Source organism: Pelobates fuscus, chromosome 1 (genome assembly GCF_036172605.1).
Source record: "Pelobates fuscus isolate aPelFus1 chromosome 1, aPelFus1.pri, whole genome shotgun sequence".
Lineage (NCBI taxonomy): Eukaryota > Metazoa > Chordata > Amphibia > Anura > Pelobatidae > Pelobates > Pelobates fuscus.
Genome location: NC_086317.1, coordinates 95,513,783 through 95,529,605, shown reverse-complemented (window position 1 = coordinate 95,529,605; position 15,823 = coordinate 95,513,783). Strand labels below are relative to the sequence as shown.

Genomic DNA, 15,823 nt, shown 5'->3' with positions numbered 1-15,823 from the left:
ATCTGCAACCCCATGTACTAATTCCTGACCCATAAGAGAAGGAGTTGGATCACTCCTTTCCTGTTTCAGGACCGCCCTTTTGACCGATACATCCATGACACCTTATCTGCCACATGGCTCAACCCCAAAAACCAGGAGAAGCCACATACTCCGGGCAGGTGGGCTACCTCCTAACCTCTATCCCCCCCCCTCTCTTTTCCACCTTTCCCCTCTCAACCACCTTCTCTCCCCGTCTTTCTTTTTTTCATTGGACCAATCATTTTCTTTGCTGCGACGTCATCCTTTAGTTTTCCCTTTTTAAGCTCCTACAATAGCCCCCCCCCTCCCTTCCACATAGAAGGGAGGGCTGGAATATATCGCTCACAGACACCATGGCCAACAGAGACTCCACATACCTACAATCATATTATCCGCTCTATACCAGTTAGGTACTGTTTACTGGTTAATTGTTTTATTGTTAATTGTTTTATTGCATGTGAGCAACAACCTTGCCTCCTGTTTCAAGGAGTTGGTCAAGACACTGTCTCTGCTATCACTGGGATTCGATGCACATTACGCTGGTATTAAGCCTGCACTACAGAAAACGATATCGCTGTATCACACTGTTTACTATGTTCGCATTGACATTGACTTTAGGACCTGCGTGTCCAATATGTTTGTTGCATTTTCAAGCATACTTTTGAGTGTTTTTGCCTTGCTCAATAAACAGCTTTGAATACCCTACTAATCCCTGACCCGATGATACATCTTCAACAGTATTTATTGCACTACATTAAATCATATTAGTTAATATATAAAACAGGTGGGTTTATTCATTAAACACTGAATTGTAGTGAATTAAAAGCCAAATTCCTAAAGCTGTGACTATAGCTGAGTTGGGAATTAAAAAAAAAAAAAAATCAAATACAGCCATATCCTCAAGTCTCTAAATAGCCCTCAATAACCACTAAATATCCACACAGCCTTCTATAAACAGAATAAACCCTGCTCAGTCCTGCATAGCAACAATGTCGGAGTGACTTACCATGCTGGTACTATAATTACATCTCTAGAAGCAGATTACGCCGTTTCTAAATTTGTCCGCTACAGTCAGGCTCCCTCTATACATATAAGATCAGTCCAGTTGCAATATGGCCTGTAGGCTTAAATACTGTGCTGCATAAACACTAACATACATACCAGGCTCAAGAGTAGCCACAAGAAGTTGAGACATGGAGTAGCTGTATTTTGGGGGGGGGGGGGGGGGGGATTTTTGCACCAAAAATTGATGTGGGACTTCACCAATTGCTCCTAAGGATACACCTCCACTGAATAAAAATAAATACATTGTGCTCAATGTTTTTTTTTGTTTTTGTTTTTTTAATGAAAACATTGCATTAAGAGATTATTTTATTTTCTATGAGTTGAATTACTAAAATTTGTAAACGTACCGACTTCTGCATCTCTGTCCATCGTATTCGTTTTGGCACAGCCCAAAACTGCCACTCTTCTCACATACGAAGCTTTGTCTCTGAGGCCATTGAGAATTGGCTGTTGTATATATTCATGTATTCCTGGCATCCTAGGGGAGAGTGTGTTAATCAGGTTTAAAAATCAACCTGTAGGATACTTAGTGCATATATTTGGAGAAGCAGCTATAAAAAACATTATGTCACAATTACATTATTACACTGCACAACTAACAAATCACATCTTTAGTAAAACCATATAATGTAAATATAAAATTGAGGACCCAATCGCAGAATTATGCAAATAAACAAAAGAATCTTAAAAGCTAACAAAAGAAAAGTGGGCAGGCTGGACACACACATATACATACACTGTGTGGACAAAGGGATTTGGATACCTGACCTTTACACCAACAGGGACTTTTATAGCATCGCATTCTAAATACATAGACATAAATATGTAGCTTGTCCCTTCTTTGCAGCTGGCTTTCCACAAGATCTTGGAATGTTTCTGTGGGATTTTTTGCCCATTCCTCCAGTAAACCATTTGAGAGGTCAGGCAGTAATGTTATACAGAAGGCCTAGTTTTTAACCTCTGTTATAGTTCATCCCAAATGTGTACAATGGGATCGAGGTTGGAGCTCTGTGCGAGCCAGTCAAGTACTCATCCAACCATGTTTTTATGGACCTTGCTTTGTGCACCGGGGCAGTCATGGTGGAATAAAAAAGGGCCTTCTCCAAACTGTTCCCACATAGCATTGCCTAAAATGTCTTGGCATGCTGAAGTATTACAATTTCCCTGTACTGGAAGTAAGGGGAACAAACCCTGAAAAACCACAACGATGCGAGAGACTGATAAAGTCATACATAAAACGATTACTTAAAAAGGTATTGCTGCTAAAGTTGGCTCTACAAGCTATTGAATCATAACGTGTACTTAGTTTTTCACACATGGCTTCTCCAATTTGGCTTTATTTTTGTTAAATAAATCATGACATGGTCTAATATGCCATGTGTTGCTGTTCATCTGAGGTTGTTTTTACCTAATTTTAAGACCTGCTAAGGAACAGATGATTGTTATGTCCTGAATTCTAAAACCATATAATTCATAGAGGGTGTAATTTTTTTCCCATGACTGTATATATATACAAATCTCTAAGATCAGCACCTGGATATCGCTTTAGATTCTGGATCTGTTGTTTTTTTTTATTTTTAGATCGTATTTATAGCTGACCTGTCATCTTTGTTCATTTTACACACTTTACAATGGCAACATGACAGCAGACGTTTAAACATGTTCTCATTTTATAAGTGCAGATTTCAATATAAATTGGCACTTTTATAAAATAACCTGGTTATAACTCCATGGCTGTCAGACAACCGGTCCTGTTACTTCCTGGTTTGGGTAGCTCAGTGGAGCTAAACTCAAGAGGCAGCAATTGCCCAGAGCACTTGTCTTACTTCTCATTGAACGGCATTGGAAAGTCCTCCTTGGTCTGAAAAGCCTGAAAGTCTGGGGAGGGCTTTTCAAAAGCTTTATAAAAGAGATCTGCAGCCTTTTGTAAAGCTGTATTTAGATATACCCCAATGTAAAACTGTATGAATAAATAAATAAATGCATGTTTTCAAAGGGGTTACATCTTATAAACACTGATATATATATATATATATTTGTATTTTTTTTTTTTTACTTTGGGCAGTGGAGTATCCCCTAAAACAACATGTGAACAGCTGGTAAACAGTTTAAACAGGCGTCACTTGTTAGTGTGGTGTATGACTTCTTCAGCACACTTTTGTGCGATCACTTAAACAAATATATATTTTTTTTAAATATACACACAAAAATAAACCAGGAAAAACTTTTAAAAGTATGTGATAAACATTTACAAAATGAATCTAAATTTGGTCAGACTGCATTATTGGAGTTTCTTCTGCGTCACCCAGCTCAGTTTCAGACCAGTCCACTAATGGCAGAAGCAGCACATCACAGTGCAGCAGAGAGTGAAACCCGACAACACAACCTGCTCTGCATTATTCACACTGATCAGACTCTCTCTCTCTCTTCTCCTCTTATCATCCTATCAGATATTGCAAGGTGAAGAGATTTTCTAACTGCACATGTTTAAACCTGTCAGGCATGTTCAATGCACATTTCCAGCATTCCTAAGGATAGGACACTGATTGATTAGATCAATGCCCCCCTCCCCGTAGTGCATGTGGAAACCATAAGAAAGAAGAAGCAGGTAAAAATGTAAAAAAAAAAAATCATATATACCTGTTTTTTTTCAGCCTGCAAAAAGTTATCTAACAGTGATGCATTTCCCATTAAACTACAGGATAATATATTCTTTACCTGGTGACACTGATAACATGAGTATCATTAAGTCGTATGACTGTAAAATCTATGAATAGGCTTTGGTTACAATCTAAGTGTATTAAGTGCCTTTGCGGGGATATCAATATACAAGAAACAGATTAAAAGAATATTAATACTGACCTTAGGTTGCACATGCTTCGTAGAGCAAGTCCTCTCACCATTGGATTAGGATCTGAACAGTCCTTACACAGGGTATTAATTGCCAACAATGCCAAATCAGGTTTGAGGGCTGCATTTGTGCACATATATAAGTAAACCAGCTTTTTTTGGACAATGTCTACAGTGACACTGGCTTTCACCATCTCCATGAAAACACTTGAAACATCCACTCCTTGAGTCATATGTCTGACGGGGAAACCCAAAAGACAATTTTTAAGGGCTTTTTTTTATACAGCAAACATTGGCTACTAAGTAAATACTTTCAAGGTAACATTAGTTGTTTTTTGATAAGTTAATGTAAATGAAGAATAAAAAAATATGATTATTATATCTTTCTCTGTGTATCGTAAAAACATACCTCCTAACATTTATTTAGAAACTTTTGTCTGTTAAACTTAAAAGGACACTACAGTCATCAGCACAACTTTAGCTTAATGAGGCAGTTATGGTGTACAGATCATGCCCCTGCAGACTCACTGCTCAATCCTCTGTCATTTAGTTAAATCGGTTTGTTTTTGTTCTTAATTTAAACTTCACAACAATTCTTATTTTAGTTAATAAACCGGACAGTAGTGGAAACAATTTCCATCACATTGAACTTAGAGTGAATATGTATCAATAAGGATCCTTGTGACAACAGTAACATATAGTTATATTTTCAACATAACAAGTGTAAATAAATATCTACTAAAATATTTAATAAACAGTATATGCTCAAACTGTGCACCATTCTCACCTGTGTATTTATCGGTTTAGTCTTGAAATGCCACCACGGTGGTTTATGGGATTAGTAATGTATCTTCTAAAGCAATTCCACTGTTAATTTACACAGAACTAGGTTCAGTCTGCCTGTGCATGGTCTACACCTTGGCTCTCTCTTGGAAGTAGTGAGAACTCAGGCCAAGGCGTGCTTGCAGACACTGCATGCAAAACGTGGATAAAATTGCTAAGTCTAAACGGAACTCTCATTCCCAGTTGGCTGATTGACACAAGCAAGAGGTGGATTAAAGGGACACTGTAAAACAGGGGAAGCAACCTTCAGCACTCCAGATATTGTGGGCTACATCTCCCCTGATGCCTTGTCGGCATTACGGCTATAACAGTATTATGGGAGATGTAGTCCACTACATCCGGAGCACCAAAGGTTTCCTATGTCTGCTGTAAAGGGTCAGCTGATATACTAATCAAGCAGCCTGTGCTCCACAAATTGCTTAATGATTTAGCAAGTTGCGCTCCAATTACTACAATGCTGACATGAAAAACTTATAACAGAAATCAGCAGCTTTGGCTACCAAAATGCAGTTTTCATTAAACCATTTTCCCAAGTGGAAAATATAGATATCTTTACAAAATAGCCCTTTATTAAAAGCAATTCAGTCTAAAGCCAGTTGCAAATTATTATCAACATTGTGACACAAGTAAGATGTTCCTTACCGTATGACTTTGTGAATGACATTCCTGTATCTCAGTCTATCTGCCTGGATGTGTGTATTGGAAAGGGCTCTCTTCAGGTCTTTGACAGCTTCTTCTGAACCCAGGTATGGCATTGTAAGGAAATGTATAACTCTTCGCCAAGGCAGTGAATGGTTTCTTGAACACTGAAAAGTGAAATGCATAAAATGACATCCATTTCAAAAATCTTAACAGAAAATAAAAAACAGAGAGGCATTAAGCCTAAAATGCATCATATAAGAATCTCAAACACTACAGTTTGCTGTAGTGGTTATGGTGCCCCCAGCCCATGGTTCCATCCCAGTCCAAGCTGTCAAACCATTTACAAACGGCTTGACACTTACCAAGGTAGACAGTTATATTTCTTTATTAGCATATCAACATTGTATATTATTCAGTGACAAAGAGCTTTCTCAGCTAATATTCTCAACCAATAAATAATGTCCAAAGTTGGTACACATTGATATGCTAATGCAGAGGTATGAACTCCTGCTTTTGCATAGCATATCATATCAGAAGAACTGCGGGTGCCAAACAGTATCACCAATACTCATTGTATATGACAGACCACAACAATAAACTGACAGTAATGCACACACCAAAAACCTCAGAAGTGCACAGCTCATGGCTTACCCTGATGGCCAAATGGCCAGCACAGCTGCCATCCAAGTTTGCACACATGCATGCCTTGCTGTTATGCCAATTTCAAAGGATGGCCTATGCTAATTGCACCATTAGTGGTGTGCATTGCTAACATTGACATGACCTTTCTACCCTAACTTAGTCCTGTGCTGCTTGCAGTGCTTCTAATTCTGGGAATATGGTAATGTGGGGTGTGTATGAGTGGATCACTGAACTTCAAAACAACATAATTCACAGAAATATCCAAAACGTATAAATGAATCAACGCTGTAATGGCTTAGAGCCCTGGAGCTCTCAAGATACTTACCTTCTCGGCATTATGTATGAAATTATACATATGCAAACAAATATATTTACTGGGGCTACTGGAACAAATCATTTCTGGACATGAAAGCGAGAACCTAGACCTGCTTCAATGCTACTACAATAGCAGACTGAATAAGAGGGGCTACATGAAACGTGAAGAGAATTGCCAACCTGAATCCCTGCCCCAAGATGGCATAACAGATATAAAAAAAATTATCCTAAAAAAACTAGCAGTCGCTGATCAGCGGACAAGACTACCAAAGATCACTGGAAAACTGCCACCAGAAAGCATGCTAGCTGCAGTAAACGGTGCACTGTCCACAATCCCAATCTGCACCATCACAAACACCAACAGGCTTATATATGCCACAGCATTAATGGTCCTCCAGCTGCTTGACTACAAGATCAGGCTCAAAGAGAAGCAATGCCCACCATCGAGACTATGACTAGAAGCCAAGATAAAGATAACATGGAAGGAGACTAGTAAGCTGGATCAACTTCACAGAGGTGAAAAGATCAAGGATAGATCCTGGCTACTGCGGAAGTACAAGGATATGCCCACACCAGAGGCGCTGAAAAGTGCTAAGCAAAGACTGACAGCAGTGGCAACCAGACTGAGCAGATACACCATAGAAGCAGAGGCTAAGAGAATCAATGTCCTCTTTACCAAAGAACCATTCAAGGTGTATGCACAGCTGCAGAATAGCCACCACATCGCCACCCAAGACCCACCCAGAGCAGAGACTGAACAGTACTGGAAGAATATTGTAAAGTGCTACGGAATCTGTTGGCGCTATATAAATGGCAATAAAAAATAAATAATATCTGGGAGAAAGAAGCATCTCATAACACCGGGGCCCAGTGGCTACTAGACCTGAAAGCAGACCACTGCATGCTGCCAGAACAGGAACCAGTCACCATCACAGTCAAAGATATCTAACAAGTAGCACACATGAAGAATTGGTCAGCCCCAGGAGCTGAAATGATCCACACCTACTGGATAAAGAAGTTAACGCTGCATGAACGCCTAGCAGCACAAATGAAGCAGCTACTAACAGCAGGCTCCCACCCTGACTGGCTAGCACAAGACAGAAAAATGCTGGTCATGACGGATCCTCATAAGGGTACAACACCATCCAACTACCAACAAATTACCTGCCTCCCCACAACTTGGAAGCTCCTGTCAGGCATCGTAGCCTCCAAGATTGATGGGCATATGAGTCAATATATGAGCAATACACAGAAGGGGATTGGAAACAACACCAGAGGATCAACTACTCAACTACTGGTAAACCAAGTAGTCACAAGGGATTCTAAGACCAGACAGACCAATCTGTGCACAGCCTGGATTGACTACAGGAAAGCCTATGACACAATGCCACACACATGGATACTGGAATGCTTGGGTATATACAAGGTCAACAAGACAATAAGAGTCTTCTTCAAGAACTCGGTAGACAAGGGAAAAGCAACTCTAGAAGCCAATTCCAGGACAATAATACACGTGAACATTTCTACCACCATGATGTCAGGACCTGGAAATCCCACAGGATCTTAGTCTTGTCATTCTAAATTTACCTTTGTGGTATCTCCCATCTGGACTTAGGCAGGTCCAGCCTATATTCTGTACAGATGTTTCGGTACATAATCCCAGTAACTTCGTTGTGTCTCTCCATGTATGCTGTTCCTGCTAACATCTTGCATCTAGCTACTATGTGCTGGATTGCCTCTTTGCAGTCTGCATCTTGGGTCTTGGTTGGTGTGGTAGACACCCCCCGCTTCAATTGATCTGATGCTGAGTGCCTGTTCCTGTGCTGCTAGGATTAGTGCCTCAGTGCTGTCTTTCCAACCACTGGTAGGATTTTGTCATGTGAATCACATCCACTATCTGCCAGTGATACACCCCATAGAGAGGTTTGTCTTGCCATAGGACCTCCGTTTTCTGCATCTTCTAGCTGTCGTTGTCTCAGGCATTCCCCTAGCAGTTCATCTTTGGGAGCCATCTTCGTGATGTACTTATGGATTCTCTGTGTTTCATCAAGGACTGTGGCCTCGACACTCATCAGACCCCGACCTTCTTCCTTCCGGCTGGTGTATAGTCTCTGGTTGCTAGATTTCAGGTGGAATCCTCCGTTCATAGTGAGTAGTTTCCTGGTCTTGACATCCATGGTGAGCAGTTTTTCTCTTGGCCAGGTTATTTTTCCAGATGGGTACCTGATGACTGGCATGACATATGTGTTGATTGCTTGGATCTTGTTCTTGCCATTGAGCTGGGACTTCAGTGCCTGTCTGACTCGGAAGTACCTTGCCTCTTCCTCATGGTTGCCATGTATTTGTGGTACTCCCAGACATTTGTAGCTGTTCTCTACATCTTTTATTTGGCTTTCTGATACTTGAACTCCTTCTGTCCTGATCTTCCCTCTTTTTGTTATCATCTGCCCACACTTCTCTAGTCTGAACAACATTCCGATGTCCTTGCTGTATATCTTGGTTAGGTGGGTCAGTGAGTCAATGTCTCGCTTATTCTTGGCATACAGCTTGATGTTGTCAATGTAGAGTAGGTGGCTGATGGTAGCCCCACAGAAATCTCACTTTAACAGTGCTCTCACTACTGCAAGGGATTCTGGGTAGGCATATGCAAATGAGCTCAACAAAGAACCACATGTTTCCTCATAATTCCACTTTATACATGGATTCCTTGGAGTATGTGTCTGAGGAGCAAAGCTAGTGAACCACTCATGGACAACTCATCAGCCTGTGGGAAAAGCAAGTCTTATGGCTTGACTGGTGTGTGTATTTGTGTTTAGCAATGTATTAACTATCCACTTACTTCAGTTGGAAGGGGTTTTCATCCACACTTTTTTCCCCAACCACAACTCTTTTGATATGCACTTTACAAGTAATGCCAAGTCTCCATAGCAAGCCAGTAACCAACCTCATGCTGGTGATTTGCATTAACAATGAAACAGCTGTCCATGAGTGGTTCACTGGCTTTGCTTCTCTTCCTGAGTTGTGTTTCAGAGCTGTTGTATACAGCAGACACGTACTCAAAGGAATGTATAAGTGGATTATGAGGCAAAATTTTGTTCTTTGTTGAGCTCATTTGCATATGCCTACCCAGAATTCCTTACAGTAGTGAAAGCACATACTAGTGTACTTAATGGTGTGATATCTCACCCGCTAAGCGGTTAGCATAATAGGAGTTCGCCTCCTTGGATTATTAAAGGACCACTATAGGTACCCAGACCACTTCAGCTCAATGAATGGGTGCCAGGTCCATCTAGGGTTAACCCTGCAGCTGTAAACATAGCAGTTTCAGAGAAACTGCTATGCTTACTGTCAGGATATTTATATCGGCATATGTGTTGATTGCTTGGATCTTGTTCTTGCCATTGAGTCCCCAGTCCCCAGTCCCCAGCGCCGAGGAAGCCCGGCGCTGGAGAAAGGTAAGTGTTCAACCACTTCCTCCCCCTTCAGCCTGGCGGGAAAGGGACCCTGAGGGTGGGAGGGACCTAAAGACCCTATAGAGCCAGGAAAACAAGTTTGTTTTCCTGGCACTATAGTGGTCCTTTAAGCTTCACTTTTCATATGATCATTTAAGGCTCACAGATTACGATAATAGGGGCATCTTGTGGCTGAGAAAAAAATTCAGTGAAGTGTTTTCTGAGACAGGTCTTCCTTTTGTTTATGGAATACCAAAATCCTTGAGGTGGCAAATGCATCCTTTCCTAGTAATATTAAGCTTTTGTCTCATTTTGGGAATGCAACCAATGGTAAAATAATCAATAAACAAAAATAGAAAAAACAACAAAACAGGTTAATGCATAAAAAAATAGTGCATCAGAAGACACTTAGGTGGAAAAGAACATCTCTGGTGACGGAACCCGTGACTGAAACCCTTTTCCCATCGGGGTGGCCACCACAATCATATAATATCAGGGGATATCCTAGCTTTCCCCTTATGCCACTAAATGTAGGAGGCATAGGAGTTGTTTCTTCCCAAACCTATTCCTATGCAAAATTGAGCAAAAGAGTTTATCTTTTAAGGTTCCTAAACTCAATTGCACTTGCATTCACCCCATAGCTTGAGTACAGTTATATATATATATATATACATTTTTTATATATAATCCATTTGGTGTCAATTTACTGAGTAACTGTACTCAAGCTATGGGGTGAATGCAAGTGCAATTGAGTTTAGGAACCTTAAAAGATAAACTCTTTTGCTCAATTTTGCATAGGAATAGGTTTGGGAAGAAACAACTCCTATGCCTCCTACATTTAGTGGCATAAGGGGAAAGCTAGGATATCCCCTGATATTATATGATTGTGGTGGCCACCCCGATGGGAAAAGGGGTTCAGTCACGGGTTCCGTCACCAGAGATGTTCTTTTCCACCTATTGGGAGGGATGCTGTAATGCAGAGCAGGAACAGCTCTTACAAGAGCTAGTGATTTAGCACTCCAAGCAGAAGAGAGAGAGCTGTTGTAGCTTTCTCCCACAAACATGAGACCAGGCTATGCTGTGAGATAACTGGTTTTAATGGATCACACACAGCCTTTTTTGTTAATCCCCATGCCAGGGGTTCGAGAATTCCATGGAAGTCACATTTTGACCGACCGCACAAGAGTTCCATGAAATCAGGCTGTGCGGTCGGTCTCTTTCGGGAACACATAATACAGTCAAAATACCGAACGTAGGGGTTTGTGGATCTGCTCAGTCTATGTTTCTGGTTCGGGATCTTTGTTCCCACCGAACGCCGCTCTTCTCATACGAATCCAGCCGAACATAGGTAGCTATGGAAGTCCCAGCGGTGTTCGCGCCGTCGCGTGTCCGATTATAGTTCCATGCACTCGACGACCAAACACCGCTGTATGTGTTCGCGGCTAAAGATGGCCGCCGCCACGTGTTCTTATACCGAATGACGGCCACCAAGCCAACTACTTAGAACGCTTGCGGTTTTAGAAGTGTTAAAGAGGTGATAGAGGTTAATGAGTGGCACACTCCACATACGGGTCGTCTGGTCATTCGGTAGTATGTTTGGTAGGAGAATGAATTGAAAATAAAACGAAGGAGAAGGCAATGTACCGAACTAATAGGGGAATGAAATAAAGGGGATTACAATCCAGGGACAGGGTGATCCGTCACAATGATATCATATGGGCAGTATTATTTTTATTTACCATACTTCCCAACAAATGGACAAAGATGGTTCCTTTAATTTTAAGGGTGTGAGTGGGGGTGTGCCCAGAGGTACTTACTGATAAAATGTAATATACAAGAACAATTTGCATATCAGACTTTTGCAGCCCCAGACCATCGTTTCAACCTTGTTAGGCATCGTCAGTGTTAGGCATTTATTGAAGTTTAACTCCTTAAAGGAACACTATAGGCACTCCTAAACAACAGTGAGAGTGCATGGGGCATGATCTATACACCAAAACTGCTTCATTAGGCTGCAGTTGTTTTGATGCCTATAATGTCCCTTTAAGGATAGATGCAGTTGTCCAGGTTCTGAATCAAAATAAAACCTAGAATGTGAGCTATATGTCTGTTTAACCATAGTTTACCTATTTCATATTAAGTGCACCCACACTTGTTATATATCATATTGTTCAGGAAAAACGGGTTTTCATTTCACATCAAATATTTATATATGAAATATTATTATGAATAAAATCTAAAACAAAGTGTGAGGAATGAAGAAACAGTTATTCTTTGAAATTCTACATGGAATTTTAATTGTGAATGTTATAATACTGTTTGCTTTTACTGCAATAAAACACATGTTTTTATGCAGAGATGTCCCACGAGTGCAATGGTACAGATTTTATGGGATATTGGAAAGTCACACGATCAAATATAGGGCTTGTCCATTTTAATTTTTACACATTGAGATTTGCCAGATTGGCTATGATGCCTTTGAGGCCGTATGGCAACGGCAACTCAAGAATAAAAATTACCACTATCATGGCATACCATTTGCAAAATTAGGCAACCCAGGGTCTTCAAAATGGGTTATGTCTAGTCTTTTTTAGTATCAACAAAACCTAAAAAGTTAGTGTTCATATTTGTTTTTTGCCTTTTATTACACAAAAACGTAAATTTCACTAATGGTATCATCATCAGTATACATTTTCCTGCGCTAAAACACTCATATTTTTTGTTCAGTGAGGTTACAACAGTACCCCCATGTACAGGTTTTATGGGGTTTTGGAAAGTTACAAGGCAAAACATGGGGCGTGACCATTTCAGCCTTTATACCTGTAAATTGAAGGAAGTGATTTTCTGGGCCAATGTTGCCTGTGAGACAGTATGGCAGCCAGGGTGATAATATTTTCACTATTATGGCATACCATTTTCAAAAGTAGGCAACCCGTAGTATACCAAATGGCATATTTTGAGTTGTTTGGTCTAGCCACTTTATCACAAATACATGCCCCATTAAGTTGTTATACTTATTATTGTGATTTTTAACACACATGAATTAAAATTTTACAGAAAATGTCATACTCCCTATTTGAGTTAGTACAATAAAGCCTCTGTATTTTTAATGTAATATTATCTCACAAATATAACAGTACCCCTATGTATTGGTTTTCCATTTTCTGGGGGGAAATCACAATGCCAATTATATTAGATGCTCATTTCATGGTTGGAAATTTGATGAAGTGACTTTCTGAGCCTATGTCAACTGTGAGACAGTATGACAGCCTGGGTAATAACATTTCCACCATTATGGCATACCATTTTCAAAAGTAGGCTACCTAGAGTATTTCAAATGGCATTTTTGAGTTGTTTGATCTAGCCACTTTATCACAAATGCAGGCCACTTTTAGTGGCTATATTTTTTCACACACATGAATTCGATTTTTACAAGATATTTATTAATCCTGATATGAGTTAGCGAAATAAAGCCTCAGTATTTTTATTTAGCATTGTCTCTCAAATTTAACAGTACCACCGTGTACTGGCTTTCCAGTTTTTTTTGGTACGTCACATGGGAAAAATATTAAATGCCATTTCCAACTTGGGAGTTCAGGAAAGAAAATGACCCCCACGATGGCATATTGTTTGTAAATATAGCCAACCCAGGGTATTCCAGATGGGGTACTTTGAGTTGTTTGCTCTAGCCACTTTATCATAAATGCTAGCCACATTTAGTGGTTATACTTCTATTTGTGTTTTTTTCTCATACATAATTTCCAATTTAATAGGCAATTTCATAATCTTGTGTTTGCACAATAAAGTAAAAATATTTTAATTTGACATTGTCTCACAGATATCACAGTGCCCCCGTGTGCTGGCTTTCCATTTTTTTTTTGGTAAGTCACAGGACCAAAAAATATTAGATGCCCATTACAACTTCTAAATTTGACAGTTATGTTCTGTGCCTATGTCATCTTTGAGGCAGTATGGCACATAAGGAAAGAAAATTACTCCCATTATTGGCATTTATTTTTAAAAGTAGGCAACTAGATTATTACAAATGGGGTGATTTGAGTTGTTTGGTCTAGCTACTTTATAATGGCTGAGCGTAACATAAATAGTAACAGGCAGAGGTCAGGGGATCCAGAAATGAGAGTAGTTGGTTTAAGAAGTAAATAAGTCTGGGTAGACAGCTGGCAAAGAGTAATCAGTGCAAGCCAAGGTCTGTAATCCAGAATAACATAAAGTCACCTACAAAATGAACTTTGTATTGTACACTCTAAAATATTCAGATGCACATAGACCAGGTAGAGATGGCAGTAAGGGCAATATGTAGAGTCCCCCTCAACTCCTCTTTTGTAGAAGACTCTACTCTTTTTCTGAGATGAATTTTGTAGGATGTGGCAGGATTCTATTTGGGACATTTTCAGATTGCAAAAACGAGGGATTAGGGGGTTAAGGATCTTCTCCATTGCAGTGTGTTTCTGGTTAAATCTTTGAAGAACGTGATACGCGATGACTCGAAGTCGAGCAGGGTTTTGTTTTTTTTTCCAACGCTGTCATTATGCATTTTTTTGTCGGAGATCGAGTGGCAGCATATGATCACGTCTCGGGTGGCTGTAGATGGTACCTGTGCAGGCTTGTTGACCCAAAAGCAGGTATCAATCCTTAGCTTTTTGGCCTGTGCATGCAGCAAGATAGTGGTTAACAGGCGCCGGACGTAGTGGGGTAGTTCCGCCAGGCTGATGTCGTCAGGGACCCCTCTTATCTTTAGAGTAACTCTCCGGTTGTGATCTTCTGCAAGATCAAGCTTAGTGAGCATCATAGCGTGGGATGTTTGCAGTTAGAGCATAGATACTTTGAGACCCTGTACCTCCTGTCTCACGTCCGTGGCATCCTTCTCGGAGGCCTGTATCCGGGCTGTCACCGCCTGAACTTCAGTACGTAGCAGGTCCACATCAGCTGCGAACATCTGTCTCATTTCCAACATGATATTGCGGATATCTTCTTTAGCGGCAAGATTCCGCGTGTCCCCTTGCGGAGAGTGCCATGGGTGTTCTGCGGGTTCCGCCATTGTCTCCGGTGGTAAATCGGAGCATGTGGAGCAGGCGTCCGGGTCTCGGGGTTCTCTGGGCCGTGGAGCGTTGTAGCAGGTCCCCAATATCACGAGTGTCTTTATTCCCACCCGCTTGTGGTTTTTGGTATCGCCGGCCCATTTTGTCAGTGCTGAGTAGTTGATTCTCGTCAGGCAGCTGGGGAGGGCCCAATGCCTCCAGGACAGGCGTCCAGTCAAGCATAAAGGCCTTAGCAGGTGGGAGGGCAAGGTAGGCCACCGATCGTCGGCGAGTTCTCCTGTCCATCGGATTGTACCGGAAAGGCATGTGCCGGTAGCCCGCTTCTTCAGGGAGAGAAGGTATGATGTCTCTTTCCCAGTTTTGTCCCCAAGTCGCTAGAGCTCAGGATAATGGCGTACGTGCTGTTCAAGTGTCAGGCTCTGGCCCCCTTACGCCTCCTCTTTTGTGTATTAATAAGCAGTGGCAACTTTTTAAGGGGTCAAATATTTTTTCTCTACCTGCCCAACACACAAATACTCAACCCACACCCCAATTCCTATTTCCACCAACAGTTTCCAAAAACAAAAAAGAAAATAAATGACTGATCGCAAAATAAAACACTGCGATCAACATTAAAAGATTAGTTTTTTCTTAAACTAGTAAGGGTTAAATTAAGAAAAAAAGTTAGGGTTTAACCAAAAATTTTTACATCTGATCCCCACCCCAAAAAAACAAACAGTATTAGTGTACTAATCACAGTATTAGCACTGTGATCAGCAGTAAAAGAGTTAAATAGAACATTTATTTAGAAAAAACTATGATCTGTCTGCCTCTCTCACCTCAGATCAAAGTGGGGAAAGAGAGAGAGTGAAAATAATGTCACAGGCCATGAAACAAATTATTGCTGTGAAACTGTCACCGCGATCACAACTGTATGGCTTTTGGGGGGGCTGCTTG

At 40.7% G+C, this 15,823-nt stretch overlaps 1 protein-coding gene across 1 annotated transcript in view; it reads right to left on the bottom strand.

The window, feature by feature from the left end:
• Positions 1 to 15,823, bottom strand: part of AP4B1 (adaptor related protein complex 4 subunit beta 1) — a 210,929-nt gene that overhangs the window by 20,176 nt on the left and 174,930 nt on the right. The window contains exons 2-4 of the mRNA XM_063450089.1: positions 5,419 to 5,570; positions 3,946 to 4,170; positions 1,431 to 1,561 (exon numbers count right to left, since the gene is read on the bottom strand). Of these exons, the coding sequence (XP_063306159.1) occupies positions 1,431 to 1,561; positions 3,946 to 4,170; positions 5,419 to 5,531 (469 nt within the window). The 5' untranslated portion in view covers positions 5,532 to 5,570. The remainder of the gene's footprint in view (positions 1 to 1,430; positions 1,562 to 3,945; positions 4,171 to 5,418; positions 5,571 to 15,823) is intronic.